This window comes from Colossoma macropomum, unplaced genomic scaffold (genome assembly GCF_904425465.1).
Source record: "Colossoma macropomum unplaced genomic scaffold, Colossoma_macropomum, whole genome shotgun sequence".
Classification (NCBI taxonomy): Eukaryota; Metazoa; Chordata; class Actinopteri; order Characiformes; family Serrasalmidae; genus Colossoma; species Colossoma macropomum.
In genome coordinates this window covers 34,908,343-34,934,399 of record NW_023494801.1, presented here as the reverse complement: position 1 = coordinate 34,934,399, position 26,057 = coordinate 34,908,343, and the positions used below count along the sequence as shown (strand labels likewise).

Sequence of the window (26,057 nt, the reverse complement as noted above, 5' to 3'; positions counted from 1 at the left end):
CTTGTGAAGTTGAAAATGACAGTTTTCCCGTTTCCATGGCGAGTCACCAAGCGTCCATCTGGGCCTGCTTTAAACCCAGCTCAGCCAGTGTGTGTGTGTGTGTGTGTGTGTGTGTGTGTGTGTGTGTGTGTGTGTGTGACTTCGTTCAGGATTTTCCCCAGAAAGACCCTGGAGGTGGAGATGTTCTGCTTCACCATAAAGAGGAAATGTTCTGTTCTCCACGGGGGAAATACAGGGGGTGGACAAAATACCAGAAACACTCAGAAACACCCATTTTGTACAGAACAGACTCAGTTTATATCACAATACCTACATTTAGAGCTGGTTCTGATGAGGGTGAATGGGGTTTTACCAGCATTCTGTAAAGCTTCTCTCTCTCTCGTCTATTCCTGCAGTTTCCTCTCTGTGGGACTCTAATCTGTCTCTTATCAGCACCTGCCTGTCAGACCTCCTCATTCAGCTCTGTGCACTGATGAAGACCAAACAGCTCTTTCAGCTAATAAGCAGTGAAGCACTGAAACTGATGACTATTTCTATAATCGATGATTCTGTCAGCAATTATTTGATTAGTCGACTAGAATAACTAGTCTGTCTTCTTCAGTTTCGTCTCCTAATTATGAAATAATACTGTATTACAGTCTGTCATAATGACTTTATATACATATATATATATACATATATATATATATATATGTTTTTGTTTTGTGTTATTTTCCTTTTACTGGCAGCAGGAAGGAGCTTCTATGAGTGAGGAGACTTATGGGAGAAAAACAGAGGAAATGATTTTCTCTCTCTCTCTCTCTCTCTCTCTCTCTCTCTCTCTCTCTCTCTCTCTCTCTCTCTGCCTGTAGGTGATGCTGGCTGAGCGTAAGGGAACTGATGAGCTGTTTGCTATAAAGATCCTGAAGAAGGACGTGGTGATTCAGGATGATGATGTGGAGTGTACGATGGTGGAGAAGAGAGTCCTGGCTTTATCAGGAAAACCTCCGTTCCTCACTCAGCTCCACTCCTGCTTCCAGACCATGGTACAAACACCAGCACACAAACACAGCAACAAACAGACACACATTTACACCGTGTTCAAACACACAGCGCTACCGTAAGACTGAGAGGCTAAACATGGGTAAACAGTACTGATGAACTGCAGGACAAAAATCAGGATTGTTGTCAGAGAACTTGTAGAGAGGAGAATTACACTCTGTAATGTCTTCCGGGTTTCTCAAACTCTAGAGGGCGCTCCCGAGTCCAAAATGAATGGGTTAAGATGAAGCATTTAAGCAAAATCATAGTTTATAAATGCTTAATTAAATTTTTTATATTAAAGAATACAATTATTTACTGAACAGCAAAAAACATTTTAGCACTGCTGATATATTTTTAAGAGCTTTTAAACTCAAATTATAGGAGTTTAAAAACCGCGCATCATGAACGTTCATGATGTCTGTGAGCACGAACAGCCAATGAGCTGCTCTGCTCGCCAACCAATCAGCACTCAGTAGCAGTAACGCTAACCAATCAGCACTCAGCAGCAGTAACGCTAACCAATCAGCACTCAGTAGCAGTAATTCTAACCAATCAGCACTCAGTAGCAGTAACGCTAACCAATCAGCTCTCAGTAGCAGTAATTCTAACCAATCAGCGCTCAGTAGCAGTACTGCTAACCAATCAGCGCTCAGCAGCAATAACGCTAACCAATCAGTGCTCAGTAGCAGTAACGCTAACCAATCAGCACTCAGTAGCAGTAATTCTAACCAATCAGCTCTCAGTAGCAGAACTACCATCAGCGCTCAGTAGCAGTAACCTAACCAATCAGCACTCAGTAGCAGTAATTCTAACCAATCAGCTCTCAGTAGCAGTAATTCTAACCAATCAGCGCTCAGTAGCAGTAACGCTAACCAATCAGCACTCAGTAGCAGTAATTCTAACCAATCAGCTCTCAGTAGCAGTAATTCTAACCAATCAGCGCTCAGTAGCAGTAATTCTAACCAATCAGCGCTCAGTAGCAGTAATTCTAACCAATCAGCGCTCAGTAGCAGTAATTCTAACCAATCAGCGCTCAGTAGCAGTAATTCTAACCAATCAACACTCAGTAGCAGTAATTCTAACCAATCAACGCTCAGTAGCAGTAATTCTAACCAATCAGCGCTCAGTAGCAGTAATTCTAACCAATCAGCGCTCAGTAGCAGTAATTCTAACCAATCAGCACTCAGTAGCAGTAATTCTAACCAATCAGCGCTCAGTAGCAGTAATTCTAACCAATCAGCGCTCAGTAGCAGTAATTCTAACCAATCAGCACTCAGTAGCAGTAACGCTAACCAATCAGTGCTTTTTAGGATATCATCACTGTCAGAATCTCCAAAACAGTAACTTAAAGAAGACGAAAACGTTCTTCACCTCCAGTCTAAGTTACATAAAGGGATTTTATTCGAAGTGATTTTGGAGCATCTCTGTCGGTCCATTCATCTTTACGTTCTCACGCAGTGTAAAGGACAGCAGGAGGCTGGTGTGTTTCAGTGATGTAGAAAATCCACAAAAATAGATTCACGTTTTTTGGGTGACTTCGTTTTCCACTGCAGATATAGCGCCCCCTCAGTGTAGCTGGTCGTCATAGCAGCGCTGCATTAAGTTCCGTGATGCAAAGGAGACAAATGTTGTTCAGAAGATGCAGCGAGACAAAAAACTGCTGAGGAAAACAGGAGAGTTTGAGAAAAACTACAGCAGAGCTCAGACGCTGAGACGACTTTGGAGCTTAAAGGCTACGCGAGAGGCTATGCTAACCTGGTAGCTAACGCTAACACACATGTGTTCAGCGATTTTCTCTGATCAGCAGTCTGCAGCATTTTTACTCCACCTTTCGGTGTCGGCTCAGCTCGCTTGGAACCTCGACAGAGGTGGTAAAATTAGTACCCGGTACCAGATTTGCCTGATGGAGAACCAAAAAATGCAAGTAGAGTTGAGTCAAACCGGTACCACGCAGTGGAAAAGGAGCTAATATATAGCAGTTCCAGATACTTTCACAGTCTACAAAGATAATAAACTGGGTTTGTCTGTCGGAGCTACAGAGAACCTCACTGAGAGAACGTTCTATAAAAACACTTTTCAGAACATGAGAACAGCTCTCACTGAAAATATTAAAGAGCTCTGTTTTCCCCCTTTATCTCCTGAATATTCATCTTGTTTATCCTTCTCTCTTAGTGCTTTTATTCCCTTTTGTTTTTCCCTTAATATTTTTTATCCACATTCATTTATTATTTTCTGCACAAGACCTTTTTTATAGAGCTGAATGAGCTAAACTTTAGTGAACGCTGATAATACGACTGAGTTTATATCACAATACCTGCACTAAGAGTGATCTACAGAGCGAGGTTCTGCTCTTGATTGGTTCCCTTCTTACCTAACAGATCGTGAGTAATTTGTTTCTCTCTCTGGTCACAGCTCCTCTATTTTCACTGATACTCAGGGGGTCCCACAAGGTTCAGCACTTGTGCCTTTATTATTTATTATCTACATACTCCCGCTTGGTCAGATCATACACTGTTTTAACCTCGACTTTTATTGTTATGCTGACCACATACAGATTTATCTTGGTAACCTAGAATTGTGCCTTTCAAAAATGAGAAATAGGATGAAACACAACTCATAATTCTAAACAGTGATAAGACTGAACTCATTCTCATTGGTTCTGAATCTATTCTCAATAAATCTGGCTCCTGTACTCTTTCAATTGACGACGTTTGGTCTTGTTCCTCTGTGGTCCAAAATCTGGGTTTTATCATTGATTCTACACTCAAACTTGATTCTCACAGGAGCTCCCTGTTTAAACTTATATCTTCTACTAAAATCTCCATTGGCTTCCCATAAAATTCATTCAGGTCACCTATCTGACCTTCTTCACCTGTACAAGCCGCACTCTCCAATCTTCTACAGCTGGACTGCTTACTATTCCCTCTTTAGGCCTCCGTGGCTTTGGTGACCGAGCATTTTCCAGACTTGCTCCAGGCCTCTGAGACTCTCTCCCTTCACACATTCAACAGTCAAACTCTCTGCGTTTGTTTAAATCCCACCTTAAACCACATCTGTTCTTTCTTGCATACAAACATCCTCTGTTTTGGACCTGATACAGCTGCAGTAATCACACAGAAAGTGCATCAGTCTGTAATCTGTAAAACTTGTGCAGCGTACAAAAGAACATGCAGAGAGACTGACCTCACTGACAAATTAGAGCTAAATTCAGAACGTGCTGTCAGTGCTTTACTGTGTCAGTGCTGTACTGTGTCAGTGCTTTACTGTGTCAGTGCTTTACTGTGTCTGTGCTTTACTCTCAGTGCTTTACTGTGTCAGTGCTTTACTGTCAGTGTTTTACTGTGTCAGTGCTTTACTGTGTCTGTGCTTTACTGTCAGTGCTTTACTGTGTCAGTGCTTTACTGTGTCAGTGCTTTACTGTCAGTGTTTTACTGTGTCAGTGCTTTACTGTGTCAGTGCTTTACTGTGTCAGTGCTTTACTGTCAGTGCTTTACTGTGTCAGTGCTTTACTGTCAGTGCTGTACTGTGTCAGTGCTTTACTGTGTCAGTGCTTTACTGTGTCAGTGCTTTACTGTCAGTGCTGTACTGTGTCAGTGCTTTACTGTGTCAGTGCTTTACTGTGTCAGTGCTTTACTGTGTCAGTGCTTTACTGTCAGTGCTTTACTGTGTCAGTGCTTTACTGTCAGTGCTTTACTGTCAGTGCTTTACTGTGTCAGTGCTTTACTGTCAGTGCTGTACTGTGTCAGTGCTTTACTGTCAGTGCTTTACTGTGTCAGTGCTTTACTGTCAGTGCTTTACTGTGTCAGTGCTTTACTGTCAGTGCTTTACTGTCAGTGCTTTACTGTGTCAGTGCTTTACTGTGTCAGTGCTTTACTGTCAGTGCTTTACTGTGTCAGTGCTTTACTGTGTCAGTGCTTTACTGTCAGTGCTTTACTGTCAGTGCTTTACTGTGTCAGTGCTTTACTGTAAATGGCTGTTTGTTTCTGTGTCCGCAGGACCGGCTCTACTTTGTGATGGAGTACATTAACGGAGGAGACCTGATGTATCAGATTCAGCAGGTCGGCAAGTTCAAGGAGCCCCACGCTGTGTGAGTACGCTAACCTCCCGTTAGCATGATGCTAACACATTCAATGGTAAAAACAAAAGTGAAGAAGCTCTTCACCAAAATGAAGAAAAGGTCAGGAGCTCGTGAGGCGTGGCTGCAAAAATAAGGTTACCATGCTGGGAGAGGCAAAAACCAAAAAATCCTTCCGCATCCGCAAGACATGTGCAGAATAAATCCCAGAGTAAAGAAATTCCCGAGCACGCTGTCTTAAGAGAGGTATGACAGTCTTTACTGAAACATGGCGATATATTAAAAATATATTAAAATATTTTTAATATATCGCCTGTGGCCTTCGCAGGCCTTCATCAGGACATTTCATGTTTTAACAGGACTGTAAATTGGGACAGTTTTGCTTTGTAAATATATTTATACAACAGTCAGTTCCGGCCACGCAAGCTGATTGGTTGAGCAGCGTTCTAACTGTGCTGTTATTTCACCACAACATCACAGGTTTTTCACAAACACTTTATCACTCCGCTGAGACGCTGTTGCTAAGCAACGACGTTGACAGCTGTAGGAGACGCTCAAGACATTTGAACGTTTTTACTTCTTACTTTGCCACAAACAGAAAACGGACACTTTTAAGATCACATTTGACCGACAGCCGATTTGGTCAGACTCTGAAGATGAGACGACACTAAATTCCCAAACTGTCGTCACCACTGAGCAGCTTTTCAGTCGGCAGCTGAGACAGAAGAACAGCTGAACAACCTGGAATCAGCCAGAAATGAACCCAACACCATTCGCCAAACTAAATGGGCTGTAAGATGCTTTACAGACTGGCTGGAACAAAACAACATCAATACTGATCTGGCAAAAACTGACAAAACTGAGCTGAACTTGATATTGCAGCAGTTTTATGGCTCAGTCTGATTTGGTCAGACTCTGAAGATCAGACTACACAGTTGGTGAAAGTTAGCTGTAGCGTTTTTGGATGGTGCTTTTCTGTTTATTAACTATTATGAACACATGAATATCAAAATTAGTCAGAATGCACCTCCTACACTGTTATTAATAAAGGTTCTTTTCAGGTACATTTTTCGTTCATCAAGGTACAAACAGTGTAAATGTTCCTCAAAGCTCCAACAGTGGTTTTAAGGTCTGATTGTGAACCTTAAATAAGTTTTTCCAGGTGAAAAGTTCGTATTTGTACCTTTTCATAACCGAATGTTTTAAACAGAACAGTAAAATAAAGCCTGGAGACGAGACGGGGTGTGTGGAGTCAGTACAGCTTAGAACATATCATTCAGTGGATTATGGTTCAGTTATGTTCCCTGACTAAAGGCACTGAGATGGAGCCTTGAGGGTCCCACCCCAGTGACAAGAGGAGGACTGACCCAGAGACAGTTCAGTACCTTTATTTCTAAGAGTGAAGAGTAGAAATTGTTTAAATCATTTCATAAGAACCTGAGTTATGATAACTGACACAGCTAGAACATTTGACAACGGATCATTATAAGGTCACCCCCTAGTGGTCAATCACCAAAACTTCCAAACATTTTAAAACCGTGTATGAAGTAACGAAGCTTCTTGTACTAAAGTCACGTGATTCGGCCGCTTTGATAAGCGCTTTCACTGTGTTTTGACTCACTGTTTCGATTACACACATCGTTGTCTTGCAGACTCGTTTCTGCCGCAGAGAGAAACGTGTGTGTTCAGTACTGAGCTCAGTGGGACTCACCAAACACACAGCTTTATTTCTTTATTTCTCTTTATTTCTCCCTCGTTTCTCTCTCTCTCCGTCCCCTGCTGTCTGGTGCAGTGTGTGTAAAAGCCCATTCTCTCCATCACACACTGCTGTGCTACAGAGGAGTTAAAGCGATAGTTTGTCCCGAAATCTAATTCCCAGAGTTTCACCTTGTTTACTGGAAACGTCAAGACGTGTAGCGCTGGAGCTACGAGGCTGATGTAGCTGCACTATACTTTGCATTAACCGTGTACATATGCAGTAAAACACTCACACACTGTGGAGAAGTGGAGATACTTTTATTCATATATTTCATCCACCAGAACGTGCAGTAGGAACCCTCTGCGTACTGTTTTCATTACGGTGAGCCAAATCGCTTCCCTCAGTCATTATAATTACAAATAAACTCCCTCAGTTTGAGGGCGGGTTATTAAACATGAGCAGGTCGAGGTGTTCAGAGGGAAAGCGTGTGGAGCTGTAGGCCAGTCCTGAGCCGAGCCTGTTTATGTTAAACATAAAAATCATTCAGCCTAATAATGACCTGAATACATTCATTTGTTTTGGTCAGTCATTTTAATCCCCCACGCTGAGTGCGTTCACATGCTGAATCTCATCACCACATATCAGCAATCTCATTGGTTGATACCCATCTCATTGCATTAACGAGATGCACAGAGAGAAGCTGTGAAACTAAGAGGTTTAATGCGTCTGGTGTCTGAGTATCTTCTGTACGGTGTTAAAAAATCAATAAATAAACAGTAAAAAGGCAAAGTTGACATTCACGCCACACTCACTCACTCACTCGCTCACTCGCTCGCTCGCTCGCTCACTCGCTCGCTCACTCGCTCACTCGCTCACTCACAGAGCACTTTAAATGAACTTGCCCATAACTCAGCATGACTATTATCTAGTTTAGTCATTTTTTTCACCCTGCGTTTTTCACCCTGCGTGTTTCCATCAAAAGGGTGCAAAGACAGAAAAACATTAATAGAAACATTAAATTTGATGTGCAGCCGAGTTTTATAGATTCCAGTTGGTTAATTGTCAGATATTTGTGAAAGTTTAAACATTTCTCCAGTCCTGCAGAAGCAACAGCAGAACTCATGTTGTTTAAGGCGTTTTTGTTGTTGGGGTTCAGTAACTGTAAATGCTGCACATTGTTTTGATCTGATCTGTGTGTGTAGGTTCTACGCTGCAGAGATCGCTATAGGCCTGTTCTTCCTGCACCGTAAAGGCATCATTTACAGGTGAGTTAAGACCCACTGTGACATAAACGACAGTTTCTCATTAGGCTGAATGAATAACTGACTCTAAATGTAGGTATTGTGATATAAACTGAGTCTGTTCTACAGTTTCTCATTAGGCTGAATGAATAACCGACTCTAAATGTAGGTATTGTGATATAAACTGAGTCTGTTCTACAGTTTCTCATTAGGCTGAATGAATAACCGACTCTAAATGTAGGTATTGTGATATAAACTCAGTCTGTTCTACAGTTTCTCATTAGGTTGAATGAATAACCGACTCTAAATGTAGGTATTGTGATATAAACTGAGTCTGTTCTACAGTTTCTCATTAGGCTGAATGAATAACCGACTCTAAATGTAGGTATTGTGATATAAACTGAGTCTGTTCTACAGTTTCTCATTAGGCTGAATGAATAATTGACTCTAAATGTAGGTATTGTGATATAAACTCAGTCTGTTCTACAGTTTCTCATTAGGCTGAATGAATAACTGACTCTAAATGTAGGTATTGTGATATAAACTCAGTCTGTTCTACAGTTTCTCATTAGGCTCTCTCTCTCTCTCTCTCTCTCTCTCTCTCTCTCTCTCTCTCTCTCTCTGTAGAGATCTGAAGTTGGACAATGTCATGCTGGACGCTGAGGGTCATATTAAGATTGCTGATTTCGGGATGTGTAAGGAGAACATGCTTGAAGGTGTGACGACCAAAACCTTCTGTGGGACTCCGGACTACATCGCCCCCGAGGTGAGCAGCGCCGAGACCGGCGTTCCACAGTTCGTGGCTCAGAAACTCTGTAGTCTTGTCTGTTTGTCAAAGAGCTCCACTTTGTTTCACACTGGTCTGTTTTGTTATAGCACCGTTTTCACAATCAGCACCATGTACATGTCATTCGAACAGGCTGTGATTGGTCGGTACACATGTCAGTCAAATGCGGGCAGACAAAGTGGGCGGTCTTTAGCGATGTTGAGCACTGAAACCCACCAGACGCTCTGGAGATGGAGGCACTAATCACTGCTATATTACCCTCACCAAGAGGAGATTACAGTAGAATAGGAGTGAATTCTGAACAGATCACTGATCACAAACACTCAGGATGGAACAACTTTACTTATAAGGAGTATAAACAGTCTTCAGGGTGAAATATCTGTCAATTCACAGATGATGTTGCTATGGGAACCTGAGAAGGTGAGCAAAAGCACGTTCTGCTGGAACCTCGTCAGCTACATTAAATATCCGTGTGACATTTAGTCCTCTGTTAGTTTGACCCTGTTATCCCTCAGTCGAGCTTAGGTGGCTCTTAACTGCCTGCAGACCCTCTCTTACCACACACACACACCCACACACACACACACACACACACACACACACACACACACTCATAATTAGGTGTGTTTGGTCTGTCTGCACCAAAACGTGCTGCTGTTAATATGCATGAAGAACCTACAGAACACGCAGACTCCAGATATCTGTCTGTAGAGTGTGTGTGTGTGTGTGTGCATGTGTGTGTGTGTGTGTGTGTGTGTGTGAGGGGGGGCGGTTAGGGGGGGCTCAGGGGAGGCCAGCCTGAGTAATTAAGTTGATTAGATATCACGCGTCTTCTGACAGAGGAGCAGATGGTGGAGCTTCAGTCAAACACCAACAGCAGGCTGAGACTCACTCAGACACACACGAACAGCACTGAAGCCTGCTGGAGTCTGGAGTCTGGAGTCTGTACTCTGTGCTTTGTGCTTTGTAGTCAGAAGTCTGTACTGTGTACTGTGTAGTCTGTACTCTGTACTGTGTAGTCTGTACTCTATATTCAGTAGTCTGTACTCTGTAGTCTGTAGTCAGTAGTCTGTACTGTGTACTGTGTAGTCTGTACTCTATACTGTGTAGTCTGTAGTCAGTAGTCTGTACTTTTGAGTCTGTACTACTTACACTGTAGTCTGTAGTTAGTAGTCTGTTTTTTTGGAGTCTGGTGTCTGTGCTGTCAGTAAGCTAAACTTTGGAGTCTGTAGTACTTACTCTGTAGTCAATAGTCTATACTTTGCAATTTGTAGTCTATACTCTGTAGTCTGTAGTCAGTAATCTGTACTTTGGAGTCTGTAGTCTGTACTCTGTTGTCTGTAGCCAGTAGTCTGTACTTTGGAGTCTGTGTTCTGTGGTCTGTAGTCTGTAGTCTGTACTCTAGTCTGTACTCTATACTCTCTAGCCTGTGCTTTATAGTCTGTAGTCTGTACTTTGTAGTCAGTGGTTTGCACTCTGTAGTCTGTACTGTGTACTCTCAGGCTGCTCAGAGCACATACAGAGTACAGACTCCAGACCCCCCCGATCTCTCAGTACAGATATTCAGGAGTGTAAATGTGTGTGTGTTGCAGATTATTGCGTATCAGCCGTACGGCAAGTCGGTGGACTGGTGGGCGTTTGGAGTGCTGCTGTATGAGATGTTGGCAGGACAGGTGAGACACTCTCTCTCTCTCTCTCTACTCTCTCTCTCTCTCTCTGTCTCTCTCTCTCCTCCTCCTCTCTGTCTCTCTCTCTCTGTGTCTCTCTCTCTCTCTCTCTCTCTCTCTCTCTCTCTCTCTCTCCTCCTCCTCTCTGTCTCTCTCTCTCTCTGTGTCTCTCTCTCTCTTTCTCTCTCTGTCTCTCTCTCTGTCTCTCTCTCTCTCTCTGACCGAGGCTAACCCGGCCTCTCTCGCTCCAGGTCAGTTCATATTAATTAATCCCCCCCAGGCTGACAGGGCGAGTTCGTGGCTGTCCAGCTCTGTTATTATTTATGAATAACTGATCTGAACTGTGGGATAAAACACAATAAAGCACTCAGTGATTTAGTGAACTGCTCCCACTGAAGACCTGATATAGTTTCTTATGAAGAGTCTTTTATGGCTTCCTCAAAACAAACACCGTCACAGAGCTCCTTCACAGGACCAGTCCTGATGATCTCATAACATACATAAATGAAATGAAGCCAATAAATAAAGACTTAATAAAAATGCAGATAAAGACTTTAGCATGTTTATAAAGTCAGTATGTGTATTTAGGTTAAAGGTTTGCTTTTCTGTTAGTCCTCATCATTAAACGTTCACAGAGTGTAAAGTGGAGAGGTTTTCTGACGACAGCAGTGAGATGATGACCTCTCTCTCTCTCTGTCTCTCTCTCTCTCTCTCTCTCTCTCTCTCTCTCTCTCTCTCTCTCTCAGCCCCCATTTGATGGTGAGGATGAGGATGAGCTGTTTCAGTCCATCATGGAGCATCACGTGTCTTATCCGAAATCCATGTCCAAAGAAGCCGTGGCCATCTGTAAAGGGGTAAGAACCTCAGCCTCGGCTACCTTCTGTACTGTTAACTTACGGTAACGCGATCCTTCCATGCTCCACCTACACATCCAAGCTCCGCCCACAGATGTACATGGATACAGTCAACTCCATTATTATTGGCACGCTTGGCAAAAATAAATTTAAAAAAAAAGGGAAAAAAGTTTTTGTGGCTAATTAACTTAATCTCACACTGAAACTGAGAGAAATTAAACTTTATCTGAAGTCAGTTTAGTCTAAAACCCGATTCAGACAGGATTCTTATTATTGATTCTCCTCCAGTGTTTTTGTCCCTCATCCACTGTGAAAATTACAGGCCAGATACAGTTTTTCACTGAACTCAGTGGTGTCTCATCATTTTAAGCCCCATCTGGATGCATATCTCTCCGATTTTCCAGGCAGAGATCACATCACATTGGGATAATAAACCTCTGCTACTCGCCATATTTAGTGTCTTAGCTTACTGGGTCACATCCTTGTTAAATGATGGATACTTTAGAACTGTTTACATGGTCTGGGTTTTCTACACTGGGAGAGCGTTAGTAGGAGGAGAAAGAAAAGAAGGCCAGTCATAAATGTGAGATTATAAAGCAGGTTATATTGGCAGCTGCAGGTATAAGGCATTACTTCATACTCACAGGAGGCAACAGATGACAATATTGTCAAGTTGTAGTTTTCTGTTAACGTATGACCACAAACATCCAAGAAATGCAAGAATCCGAGTTTGTAGAAAATATAACCCACTCATCTTTTGGTCATTTTGCTGCCATCCAGTTCTGGGAATTTTATCGCTGAAGAGAGGTTTAAAAACTGACTATAGACAAGGGAAGTTTGTTTATACAGCACATTTCATACACAAAGGCAATTCAGTGTGCTTTGCATAAATAAGACCAAAAGGAAGGACGTCTCTGATAAACTAATCCAGTTAAAATAGGGCTGTTTGACTGGAGGAAACTAATGAGGTTCCATTCGTTTACCAACACGGAGGTGAAATGAGACGACTGTATGTTAACCTTCATAAATCAGCCAATGCCTGAAAATGCCTTTATTCACTTGTAAGGCAATAATTACGATGTTCTACCATCTCATTGGCCACTCCGCCAGCGGGATGGAAATACTTGGCTATTTTAAATTAATATAGTCAAAAACATTTTTCCCTGTAGCTCTAAATGTTTTGAGTTAAAGGTCCACGTTGTCTCATATATCACAGACATTTGTTGACCTTTTTTATCCATCTTTACCAAGAGTTTCCGAACAGTGTACAAGCGAGACATCGAGCCGTCCTGTCGCTGATGTCAGTGTGGGATGTGCGTGGCTTTAAAAAGATCTAGCCTGCTGGCCAAGCAAGGTTGTTAAAGATCCGCGCTGTCTTTGAGGACATGCCAGGCCTGGTAATTCGTCCCTGCTCACAGCTGTCAGTCTGCATAAAGTTCCTGCTGCTAACTGAGTCGCTCACTGACCCTCTGTTTAAAGCAATTTCCTTCTGTATGATCAGTTCTCTTTTTGCTCTCTCTCCTCTCACCCTGCGCTACTCTCTCGCCCCACACTCAGCATTAATGAGAACAGGGTCGCCTTTACTTACGCTCAGAACTCTCGCGGCCTGGTCAGCAGAGCACCATCCAAACCCTGACAGGTATTAATAGTAATAAACGAATTTGTAACACGTCCTCTTGTCGCTGCGGCTGTGGAGAGGAGTTTCTCCCTGCAGCAGAGAGAGTAAAGAGCTGATGGGGGGCTGAAAGGTGAGCGGCTGCTGGGAGAGACCCAGGTGGTCTCCGCAGGGGGAGACGGGACGTCACACAGCTGTTATCTGCGGTTTTTCTCTGGCTTTGATCAGGAGCGGCCCGGCGGCACCTTACTGTGGCTCTGTTCGGACAAAAGGAGCCACTCTCAGAGGAGAGACAGGGAAAAGGAGGGAGGGAGGGAGAGACAGAAGGAGGGAGGGAGGGAGGGAGGGAGAGACAGAGGGAGGGAGGGCAGGTGTCTCTAAAGGGACCTGCACACTAACACATTCATGCTAATGCCTGTATTAAATAATGAATGGGAACGACATGCTCAGAATCGGAATGCTGCTGCTGCTTTGAGTGCCTGTATAAAAATGTAGTTTCCTGCCTGAGAAAATTCCAGAACTTCTACCAGAAGTTCCTCTCCATCTGTCCTGCCTGTGGAGATACTGTAGGACTTGGAGGGAAGCATTAGCATTAGCTCTGTTCATTTCAGTGGGGTTAGCTCTGTGGGGCATGGACCCCTGGAAATTTGTGTCCTGAACCCCGTCTTCATGGCTTTCTTCCAGTACCACAGTTTGAGCCATCATTCCCAACACCGTCAGGCCCACCTGGATCATTCCTGTCCTCATCGGTCCATCAGTCCATCATCCCCACCTGTATCATCTCTATCCATCTTGTCTCCATCAGTCTCTCCGTCTCTGTCCATCTTGTCTCCATCAATCCCTCCGTCTCTATTCATCTCGCCCTATCAGTCCCTCCATCTCTCTCTGTCTTGCCTCTGTCAGTCCCTCCGTCTCTATCCGTCTTGTCTCCATCAGTCCCTCCATCTCTCTCTGTCTTGTTTCCATCAGTCCCTCTGTCTCTATCTGTCTTGCCTCCATCAGTCCCTCCATCTCTGTCCATCTTGTCTCCATAATTCCCACCTCCTCATCCGTTCATCAGTCCCAGCTCCATCATTCCTATCGCTGTGAGTCCTGTCTCCATCACTCACACCTCAAACACTCCCATCTCCATAATTCCCACATCCCACCTTTATTCCTACGTAATTCCCACCTTCATCAATCCTACCTCCATCAGTCTTGCCTTTATCAGTCTTGCCTTAATCAATCCCATAATTCCCTGCTCCATCTTTCCCATCTCCATCAGTCCCACCTCTGTCATTCCCATATCCTGTCTCAAGTCCTGTCTCCATTAATCACACCTTCATCAGTTCTGCCTCGCTTCCTTCAGCCTACCTCCAGCTCTGCCTCCTTTCCCTCCTCTTTTTTGTTTAATTTAATTTTTCTTTGTTACTCTAATTTTTTTTCTTGCACACGCTCATCTCTCTCTTTCATTCTCTCTCTCTCTCCCTCTCTCTCTCTCTCTCTCTCTCTCTGTGAGTCTTTAGCGCTGAGTCTGAAGTTCCACAGTCCTCGACTCTACTACAGGAATGGGAAATGAGTCCCTGAAGTTTTTAAGGCAGATTGGAGAAGCGTGTTGGTTTGGGGGGGTTCGGTGGGTGAGTGCTGTTCGGAGCGCTACGGTGGAGTCATGAAATATGAATGAGGAGTTTCCCTCACGAGTGGATCAGTCGCTCTTCCGGCTCCGTTACAGAATGACTAATTCAGCCGCTCGCTGAGACTTTTACATACAGGTGGAAAGTCTTTTAGACTGGAAGCTGATTTCCGTTCATATTTACCTTCTCATTTACGGTATTTTGCTTTGTCCTCTAATCCAGAGTGACTGAAGGGCTCTGTGTTCCACTGTATCCTGTTCCTCATGCTAATAGAACTGAACCTAACTATGCTAAGAAGCTCCTGTGAGTTAATCACAAATTCATTTTTTGGTCACAATCAGTATTCGGTCCCATCAGCTGACGCCACAGAAGAGTCTTGACGTTTGTCTTCAAGGGCGTAACTGCTAATTCGTGATTGGAGGGGATGGACATGCATGCTAATAACATTAGCGTTAGCTAGCTAATGTCTCAGTGAAACCTTTAAGAGGTGTAAAACAGCCCTGGTGCAGGTAGCGGTGATGCAGTAGTGCTGTTCACTTAGTCCTCACCTGGAAGAGTGAAGAATTCACTAAATTGTGTTTCTGTAAGTCTGAATGTTTGTCATTAGTTTCAAACTGGGCGAATTTAGTGATTCTGGGGATCCGGTCTAAAAACAGGAACGGTGCCCCCTGGCTGCACACTTCAGTTAAGGCTGTGTGCTCCTGAGAACAACTGCTGCTCACCACCACCCTCTAAAGGTGTCACTGCACCTGAAACAACAAACGTTACTCACCGCCGCCCTCTAAAGGTGATACTGCACCTGAAACAACAAACGTTACTCACCACCGCCCTCTAAAGGTGTTACTGCACCTGAAACAACAAACGTTACTCACCGCCGCCCTCTAAAGGTGTTACTGCACCTGAAACAATATCCATATCCCTCAAATCTCAACTATTTTCGAACATTTAAATGCAGTTTAACTGCAAATCATTCATTTTGTTTTGGGGAGGACCAAATGCTCCTCTGCTGTTGGTACCTGTGCTCACCGCTGCCCTCTAAAGGCTTTATTGAGCATTATAAAAAAAAGCTTTTTGCAGCTTTTTATTATTATTTATACTATAGCTTTACATTGTGTGTATGAAAATGAGTGTGTAGTGAGTGTGTAGTGAGGGTGTGTGTGTGTTAGCTGCCGTTCATTAGCGCTGATAAGTACTGATGTGTGTGTGATAGTGCTCACTGGGACAGAATTGTTGGCACCCCGTGCGTTAATTGAATATAAGATGCTAAACAGCGGAAGAGCCTGTCAGATAAGTTTTAATTACAGCTGTTGGGACGAGTGTGTGTGTGTGTGTGTGTGTGTGTGTGTGTGTGTGTGTCCGTGTCCTCAGCGCTAATTGGAGTGTATTATCAGTGCTGATGGTGTGCAGCTGTAGCGTGAGTGGATTAGTGTAGAGACTGTGAGTGTGTGATAGCGAGGACATGGACACAGGCCTATAGACTGAGTCTGTTCTACAGTTTCTCATTAGGCTGAATGAATAACCGACTCTAAATGTAGGTATTGTGATATAAACTGAGTCTGTTCTGAGTCTGAATCTGATCCACCCAAATATTGGTCTTTATCCAGTATGAATCGTCTCTCATGGCTGAGTCCAGAGTGGTTCTCTGTTAGACTCTGCGCTCTGTTTAGATCAGTAGCCGTTAGTTTAAGACCTGTGTGCTGCTCTTTGTAGGAGAAGGAGTCGTTTGAGATTCTGCCTCAAACAGTCGATGACAGTGCTGCGTCACCTGACCTGAATACTGCGCGCTGATTGGCTGAACGGATTTAAGTGGTTCTGCTGGAGAACAGCGCTGGAGTTTGACCGTTTCTGCTGTGAAGCGTGAACCTGCGACGCCCTGACGATGAACAATAGGCTTTAGTGACTAAACGTGTTCAGGGTTCAGAATCAGCTGAGAGTTAGAATCACTCACCACAGTCAGCTCCACTTTAGAGGTGGGAGTTTACTGGTTTTCAGTTGGTCTCGGTCTTCAACAGCAGATCAGATGATCTCCTTTGTTGGAGCCACACCGACCCACCGTGGATGAGATTGGACACTCTGAAATACAACAAAATCAAAATTTCGTTAGGGTACAAAACATTTAGAACACCATCCCACTGCATGTGAACAAAAACACCACTATCGCCATGGCAACGTTTACACTGCCGCCGTTATTCACCGTTATGTAAACGCAGCATTGCTGTCTCCGGAGACGAGCTCTGCTTCACCCCGTGTGTTAGCTCAGAGCGCTGATGGAACAGGACAGGCAGGTGTGTGTGTGTGTGTGTGTGTGTGTGTGTGTGTGTGTGTGCACCTGGGTGGGACTGACACCAACATCTGCTCCGTCACACAGACACACACACACACTCACACACAGGGCCAGGTGTGCTGAGCCTTTCTCTTCATGTTTCAGGAGCAAATCAGCTGCTTTCTGTCTGAGCGATGTGGCCAAACTAGCGTACGAGCCGAGAGAGAGAGAGAGAGAGAGAGAGAGAGGAGAGAGAGCAGCAGGGCGTTCTGCCCCTCATACATATTCATCTGGGGGACGGCTCTGCAAAAGATGGGAGATTTTTCATGTTGTTTAATCTGATCAAACAAGCAAAACAGTCACCAACTTCATCTGTTCCTGTATAGGGAAGGAGAGCGCCCTCTGCTGTTTACATTCAGAACTTAGTTTGGTGAATTGGACATATTGCACATTGTAACGTTAACGCTCTAAATGTAGGTGTAGGACATCCTTTACCGATTAACTCCAACTTTTCATTAAAAGTTAATCTAGAAAACGACATGGATAATAGATTCACAGCGACGTCCTCCTCGCTAGCGGTAACGCTACTCTCGGCTTCCGTCACGAACCAACAAGCTAGTTACCTTTTTTTGCTAGTTTTGTGTCCCCAGCGTCTGCGTGTCCCCCCAGTGGGCAGAACTTGTCATAAAGTTAGCGAAAGCAAAGCCCACCCCTGTAGAGGGAAGACATGATTGGTCAATTTTACTGTCATTTGAAATTGGTCTCTCATTGAAATACTATTTTCTTGGCCCTCTGCAAATTTATAGCTGGACCACCAAATCACCGTCACTCTCTCCAGCAACTGCAGATACAGCAAATTCCAATAGGGGGGGGCAGAGGGGCTTCTCTAATTTAACCCTTTACAGTCCAGTACAAACTAAATAGGCAGGTTTAAAGGATTTATTTGCTTAGATTTGTATTTGTTTAGATGTTGATTGTCAAAATATGATCAGATAAAATTAGAACTGCTCAGTTTTAAAATATTATTTTTAGAATATCTCAGGCCCTCTCTGAGGGCGTAGAGGGCCCTGACGGTTCCCCTCTGCCCTTTTATCGTTCCTGCTGCACGAGCTGCTGCTAATAACATCAGAGCAGTGAAATAATAGCCAAGACATGCGTTCAATTCCGGCACGTGGACCACGGAACATATGTTTGGCCAAACGTGAACGAATTGGTTAAATCCAAAGTGACCAGTTATATAGAAGCAGATCTCGAGGAATGTTTATCGTTGTTGCTTTGATTGTGATACACATCGAAATTAAGTGTCTCTGTTTTCTATCTCTCCTTTTTCAAGGTGGTGAATGTGAGAGAAACAGAGCGTTGATTCTTTGCTAAATTGGTTACCGACGGATGAACACCAACTTCTGTTATTTACTTTGGCCGCTACAGTGTGAAACTTACAGAACCAGATAAAGACGATAACTCTAGTGTGGACTTTAGGGAACGAGCTAGGGGTGAAATCAGTTACAGCTCATATAGAGTCAAATTAAAGTCAACATTGCTGTTTTTAAATGTCTCAGCTTAGTTTAGTCCATGGTTCTCCTAACGTACGGTTTCAGTGCTGCGTCTCAGTAATGCAGGGGTGTCCAACGTCCAGCCCCAGTGCCAAACGAGGCCCGCGGGCAGATTTAATCAGCCCGTGTCTTCTGTTTTAGAGTGTGTTCTGTACGCTGCAGTTCCTCCTCTCACCTGATGGGGGCAGCAGTACTGTAAGATCACAGTGTAATGCTGCACTGCAGTAACGAAGTAGCTAAAGTTTAAGAGCCTTTCTTCTCTGACTGACCTGCAGCTTCACTTACTGACCACATTTAGTCCAGACTGAGCCGTAAAGCTCAGACTGACACTGAGAGCCGCAGGTTTAGATGGAAATCTGATCTTTTTCGTCGAGAGTCGCAGAAAACGAGCCTCATATTTCAAAGACTGTAATTAATTTGATATCAACAGACATGAAAAACAGCAGAACATCACAGTAAATATTCAGCTGCAGCTCCGAGTCTCACAGCACCGACTTCACATCAGAGCAGATGCAGCAGATCAGGACATATTAACCCTTTAAGGAGGAACAATAACGGCTGATTATGCTGATTAATCTGATCTTCTGGTTTAATAAAGTGGCCGCTGCATTTATTTGATATATAAAGGACATTAATAAAATTGATAATTTAAAGGATTTTTTTTTGTTTGTCTCACAAATTATGTTTTTGAACAAGTAAACGAAATGAATACATTAGACAGATTAGAATTAGATTAGAATTGTTAGAATATATATATATATATATATATATTATATCATATATATATTTTTTTTCCCCACACATTATTTAGCATTGTGGAAATGAGAGAGGTTCTAGAAAAGGCTCTGATGGTGATATAATTTATTACAGTAATGACAGTGTCTCCTCACTCACCTCGAGTTACGCCTCAGTGGGTGGCTGTACTGTACGGTGAGCTGCTGTATGCACTGATGATGATGATGATGATGGTGGTGGTGGTGGTGGAGCGCTGAGGGCGCTGGAGCGTGTGGCTCTCAGCCAGGCCTGAACTCTGTCTGTATGTCAGTGTTAAACTCAGGCAGCCAGCGGGGACCTCCGCTACACAAAGAGCCGAAAAGACTTTTTCTGCTGTCGTCAATATTTAATGTGCGCAGAGCCGCCGACAAAAACGCTGCAAGTTGTTCAGCTTCACACGCACACACACACACACACACACACACACACACACACACACACCCACACACACACCCACACACACACACACACACACACACACACTAAAGCCACTCAGTGAAATAAAACAGTCAAACGATTCTGTTGTATTGGACGTAGCGCTCTACTGAGGCATAAAACACTTCAGCGGTTGGAGGACTGGACAAGTGTTTAAAGAGCCCACATCCTACAGTGTTCTGTATTTTATTGTCCCTCTGACATTTGTGGGCTTTTATGTACCAAAAACAGTCATAATTCATTTCTACATAAACCTTTTTTCAGCCTCTCTTTATCCCTCACAGTTAAACAGGCTGTTTCTGTTACTGCGCCTTGACTGACATATGTGAATGAGCTCTGTTCTGATTGGCCGGGGGGTGGGTATAGTCTTCAGATGCTCTTTTAGAATGTGTGGATTCGTCATATATGTGATGATCCATTTGCTTCCTTACAGCCAGGAACAGCACAACATTTAATTATTTTCCCACAATTTCCACTGCAGTGATACAGACTATCTACAGGAACAGCACAGGCTGAATGGGTGGAGCTAAACTGCTGTAGGCTGAATGGGAGGGGCTAAACTACTGTAGGCTGAATGGGAAGGGCTAAACTGCTGTAGCTGAATGGGTGGGGCTAAACTGCTGTAGGCTGAATGGGTGGAGCTAAACTGCTGTAGGCTGAATGGGAGGGGCTAAACTGCTGTAGGCTGAATGGGTGGAGCTAAACTGCTGTAGACTGAATGGGTGGGGCTAAACTACTGTAGGCTGAATGGGTGGGGCTAAACTGCTGTTGGCTGAATGGGTGGGGCTAAACTGCTGTAGGCTGAATGGGTGGGGCTAAACTGCTGTAGGCTGAATGGTGGAGCTAAACTGCTGTAGGCTGAATGGGCGGGGCTAAACTGCTGTAGGCTGAATGGGTGGGGCTAAACTGCTGTAGGCTGAATGGGTGGGGCTAAACTGCTGTAGGCTGAATGGGAGGGGCTAAAGATAGAGTCAGTCTTGTGTCATTCCGTGTTAAGAGCATCAGTGTTTGTTTACACTCGGCAGATTCTTAGCTTGTGATTGGGCCGTCGCTTCAAGCTTAAACCTTCCGAAAAAGCCTGTGTAGCACAGAATGTTTAACTAGATTTTTGTTTAGTAACAGCCATAAATTGTATAATTAATGAAATAAGACTGCGCCAGGTGCCCGTAGCTGTCACTGGAGCCTGGGGGACAGAGCCGTACAAAAATAACGTAAGAATGGATCATGTGGAGGAGTGGGAAATAGAAAACCCGGAGTGGAGTGATTACAGAAACACTTCGAGCGTTTAAAGTGGAAATGTCTGCCGCTCCACTCAAAGACTCTGAACCCACCACAGCATTGCACTGTGGCCCCCCAGGACAGGAATCTCAGGTACCCCTAGTCTTTAAGATAAGCCGACAAGCGTGAATCATCTGTTACATCGGACAGTTCAGTGTCATCTGTGACTTTTCCAGCATTCCAGACTTTTCATCCACTGACTTGAACAGGCACATCATGGTTTACCCTAAATACGGTGGGTCTAAACCGCTGTAGGCAAAATGGAGGGATGTGTTCAAGGTTGTGACACCACCACCATGAAGACTTGAGGAAAACTGTTAATCTCTCTCTCTCTCTCTGTCTCTCTCTCTCTCTTTCTATGTCTCTCTCTCTCTCTTTCCCTCTTTCTTTCTCTCTCTCTCTCTTTCTATGTCTCTCTCTCTCTCTTTCCCTCTTTCTTTCTCTCTCTCTCTCTTTCTGTGTCTCTCTCTCCCCCCACCCCTCTTTTTCTCTCTCTCTCTCTCTCCCTTTCTCTCTCTCTCTCTCTTGCATGTGGGTGTTGTAGCTGATGACTAAGCACCCTGGGAAGCGTCTGGGCTGTGGTCCGGAGGGCGAGCGGGACATCCGAGAGCACGGCTTCTTCCGCTATATGGACTGGGAAAAACTGGAGAATAAAGAGGTTCAACCACCATTCAAACCTAAAGCTGTAAGTCTAAACACACACACACTCACACACACACACACACACACACACACACACTCACACACACACACACACACACACACACACGCATCACACACACACCACACACACACACACACACACTCACACACACACACACACTCACACACACACACACACACACACACACACACTCACACACACTCACACACACACACACTCACACACACTCACACACACACACACACACACACACACACACACACACTCACACACACACACTCACAGACACACACACACACAGTCCCTGCGTATTCCCGGACCCCAACACACAGGTGGGTGACCCTCCGCAGGCTGTTCGTTGGGGGCTGATGGCTAAAACTGCTTCTTTAGTCCTCTTCTAGCGCCGCCTCTTTACTGGAAGCGGACGTGGGTGATCCTGCACGCTACATGCTAATATTGAACAGTGAAGTTTAATTTTGCCTGTTAGCATAATGAAAATGACGTCATGTTAACTGGCAACCTTAGCATGCATAACGTTAGCAATGTTAGCATGTAGCGCTGTATCTTGTCCTCCTTTTGGGGACCATGGTGCCGGTGAGGTGCCGATCTCTTCCATAGCCCACTGGTGTCTTTTTCAAATGGAAAACAGAAGTTCTTCCTGTAAACAACTTCATGACATTTTCCTTTCCCACGAACCTTTGGTTCACTGGTTCCCTATTCACTACTATGTGCACTATTCTGGGATTTTGCCATTTCTCAGTGGCCCCAAAAACAGGTTAAAATCTAGTAGGGCTTTAGGGCACCATTCCTGTTCACTATAATAGTGTTCTAGTGCTTCAGTGTGGGGAACAGTGATTAGGGGACATTTCTGTTCGCTATAATAGTGTTCTAGTGCTTCAATGTGGGGAACAGTGATTAGGGGACCATTTCTGTTCGCTATAATAGTGTTCTAGTGCTTCAATGTGGGGAACAGTGATTAAGCACCATTTCTGTTCACTATAATAGTGTTCTAGTGCTTCAATGTGGGGAACAGTGATTCGGCACCATTTTTGTTCACTATAATAGTGTTCTTTAGAGTGCTCCAATGTGGGTAATAGTGATTAGGGGACAATTTTCACATCTGACAGTAGTGTTCTATACAGTGCTTCAATGCAAAGAATAGTGAACAGGGCACTATAATACTGATGCACAGTCCGGCACTTTTTAGTGTTTTACTCGCTTCACACACCCCATATCCATCGAATTATCCCAATACTGAGTTGAGTTAAAGCAGGAAAAGCACTAAAATGTGTAGGACGGTGGGCCTCCAGGACCAGGACTGAGAAACACTGGATTAGAGAACCATATAGTAGCGTTCTCTAGAGTGCTTCAGTGTGGGAACAGTGACTAGTGGACATTTCTGTTCACTTTAATGTGTGCTTCAATGTGAGGAATAGTGATAAGGGGATCATCACTATAATAGTGTTTGATATAGTGCTCCAATATAGAGAATAGTGATTAGGGGACCATTCCCATTCACTATAATAGTGTTCCATATAGTGCTTTAATTTGGGGAATAGTGATTAGGGCACCAATTCTTTTCACTTTAATCGTGTTCTGTATAGTGCTTTAATGTGGGGAACAGTGATAAGGGGATCATTCTTGTTCACTATAATAATGTTCTTTGGAGTGCTTCAATGCAGGGAATAGTGAATAGAGGACCATTCCTGTTCACTACAGTAGTGTTCTACATAATGCTCTAATGTAGGAAATATTTCTGTTCCTTATTATGGTGTTCTACATAATGTTCTAATATCCCATTGTGTAGAACCCTATAAGAAACAGATATACTGTGGAAATAGTGATTAGAGGAACATTCCTGTTCACTGTAATAGTGTTCTATATAGTGGTCTGTTGTAGGGGAACAGTGATTAGGGAGCTGTTCCAGTTCACTATTATAGTGTTTTATGTAGAGGTCTAATGTGTCCTAATATAGTGGTCTAATGTAGGGAACAGTGATTAAGGATCTGTTCCTGTTCACTATTGTAGTGTTCTATGTAGAGGTCTAATATAGAGGTCTAATATAGAGGTCTAACGTAGGGAACAGTCATTAGGGAGCGTTTTGAGCGTAGTGTAGTTTTCCTGGGGTGGAAACACAGAGTGGTTGGAGATTCGGCAGCACCAGCGAGTCACTGTAAAAGGGCTCCAGAGGAAGAAACAGATCCGCTTTGTTAGCGGTTAGCGGATGTCCAGAAGCTGTATGTGTCAGGGTGAAGACGATTGTTAGCCTCCCTCAGATTTAATGAGAGAAACTCCTCTCTCTGTCTGTCTCTCCTCCCTCTTCTCCTGTTCTCCTCTTCTCCTCTTGGGAATCTTAAAGAAGTGCTGAAGGAAACGTTCCAAGATGAGCCACAGGCTGTCAGGTTTCTCTCAGGTGGTGTTTAATGTGACCGTGACTGAGATACTGGAACAGATGTGTTACTGGTGAAGTTCTGTTTCAATTAAACTTGGCTTGAAAACCACCTTGGAAAATAGTTATTAATAATCTGGAAGTGATGGTGACAGTAAAGATGTTTTAAAGTCAAAGCCCCGCCTCTCTAGGGTTGCAGCGTAACTCCCACTGCAAGTTTTTGCTTCTTGTAAACGTCAGCCCCAGGTCTGCTGGGTGATAATCATAGCTTTGAATTCATAGTAATGTTTTATGTGCTGTGATTTTTAAGTGTAGAGTCAGGTTTGGTGTGTTGAAATATTTGAAAATGGTATCAAGATGTATTTTTGCAAAGGTTACTGTTTACAGATTTAATGTCATTTTCATTTATTAAAAAATGAACTGCATAGCCTACATATCACCATTAGCTAGCTTACATATCACTATTAGCTAGCTTACATATCACCATTAGCTAGCTTACATATCACTATTAGCTAGCTTACATATCACCATTAGCTAGCTTACATATCACCATTAGCTAGCTTACATATCACTATTAGCTAGCTTACATATCATCATTAGCTATAACCTACATATCGTCGTTAGCTATAACCTACATATCATCATTAGCTAGCCTACATATCACAATTAGTTATAGCCTACATATCACATTAGATATAACCTACATATCACATTAGATATAGCTTACATATCACCATTAGCTATAGCCTACATATCACTATTAGCTATAGCCTACATATCACCATCAGCTATAGCCTACATATCACTATTAGCTATAGCCTACATATCACCATCAGCTATAGCCTACATATCACTATTAGCTATAGCCTACCTATCACTATTAGCTATAGCCTACATATCACCATTAGCTATAGCCTACCTATCACTATTAGCTAGCCTACATATCACCATTAGTTATAGCCTACATATCACTATTAGCTATAGCCTACATATCACAATTAGCTAGCCTACATATCACCATCAGCTATAGCCTACATATCACTATTAGCTATAGCCTACATATCACTATTAGCTAGCCTACATATCACTATTAGCTAGCCTACATATCACCATCAGCTATAGCCTACATATCACCATCAGCTATAGCCTACATATCACTATTAGCTATAGCCTACATATCACCATCAGCTATAGCCTACATATCACTATTAGCTATAGCCTACATATCACTATTAGCTAGCCTACATATCACCATCAGCTATAGCCTACATATCACCATCAGCTATAGCCTACATATCACTATTAGCTATAGCCTACCTATCACTATTAGCTAGCCTACATATCACCATTAGTTATAGCCTACATATCACTATTAGCTATAGCCTACATATCACTATTAGCTAGCCTACATATCACCATCAGCTATAGCCTACATATCACTATTAGCTATAGCCTACATATCACTATTAGCTAGCCTACATATCACTATTAGCTAGCCTACATATCACAATTAGCTAGCTTACATATCACCATCAGCTATAGCCTACATATCGCACTTAGCTAGCCTACATATCACTATTAGCTATAGCCTACATATCACAATTTGCTAGCCTACATATCACTATTAGCTAGCCTACATATCACCATCAGCTATAGCCTACATATCACTATTAGCTATAGCCTACATATCACTATTAGCTAGCCTACATATCACTATTAGCTAGCCTACATATCACAATTAGCTAGCTTACATATCACCATCAGCTATAGCCTACATATCGCACTTAGCTAGCCTACATATCACTATCAGCTATAGCCTACATATCACAATTAGCTATAGCCTACATATCACAATTAGCTAGCCTACATATCACAATTAGCTATAGCCTACATATCACACTTAGCTAGCCTACATATCACTATTAGCTATAGCCTACATATCACAATTAGCTAGCCTACATATCACTATTAGCTATAGCCCACATATCACAATTTGCTAGCCTACATATCACTATTAGCTAGCCTACATATCACCATCAGCTATAGCCTACATATCACAATTAGCTAGCCTACATATCACCATCAGCTATAGCCTACATATCACAATTAGCTATAGCCTACATATCA

At 43.3% G+C, this 26,057-nt stretch overlaps 1 protein-coding gene across 2 annotated transcripts in view; it reads left to right on the top strand.

The window, feature by feature from the left end:
* prkcbb (protein kinase C, beta b) overlaps positions 1 to 26,057 on the top strand; it is a 165,227-nt gene that overhangs the window by 107,872 nt on the left and 31,298 nt on the right. For both annotated transcript variants that reach the window (XM_036589601.1, XM_036589600.1), the window contains exons 10-16: positions 852 to 1,025; positions 5,019 to 5,110; positions 8,000 to 8,062; positions 8,666 to 8,804; positions 10,418 to 10,498; positions 11,239 to 11,346; positions 21,422 to 21,562. In XM_036589601.1, coding sequence (XP_036445494.1) covers positions 852 to 1,025; positions 5,019 to 5,110; positions 8,000 to 8,062; positions 8,666 to 8,804; positions 10,418 to 10,498; positions 11,239 to 11,346; positions 21,422 to 21,562 — 798 coding nt within the window. The remainder of the gene's footprint in view (positions 1 to 851; positions 1,026 to 5,018; positions 5,111 to 7,999; positions 8,063 to 8,665; positions 8,805 to 10,417; positions 10,499 to 11,238; positions 11,347 to 21,421; positions 21,563 to 26,057) is intronic.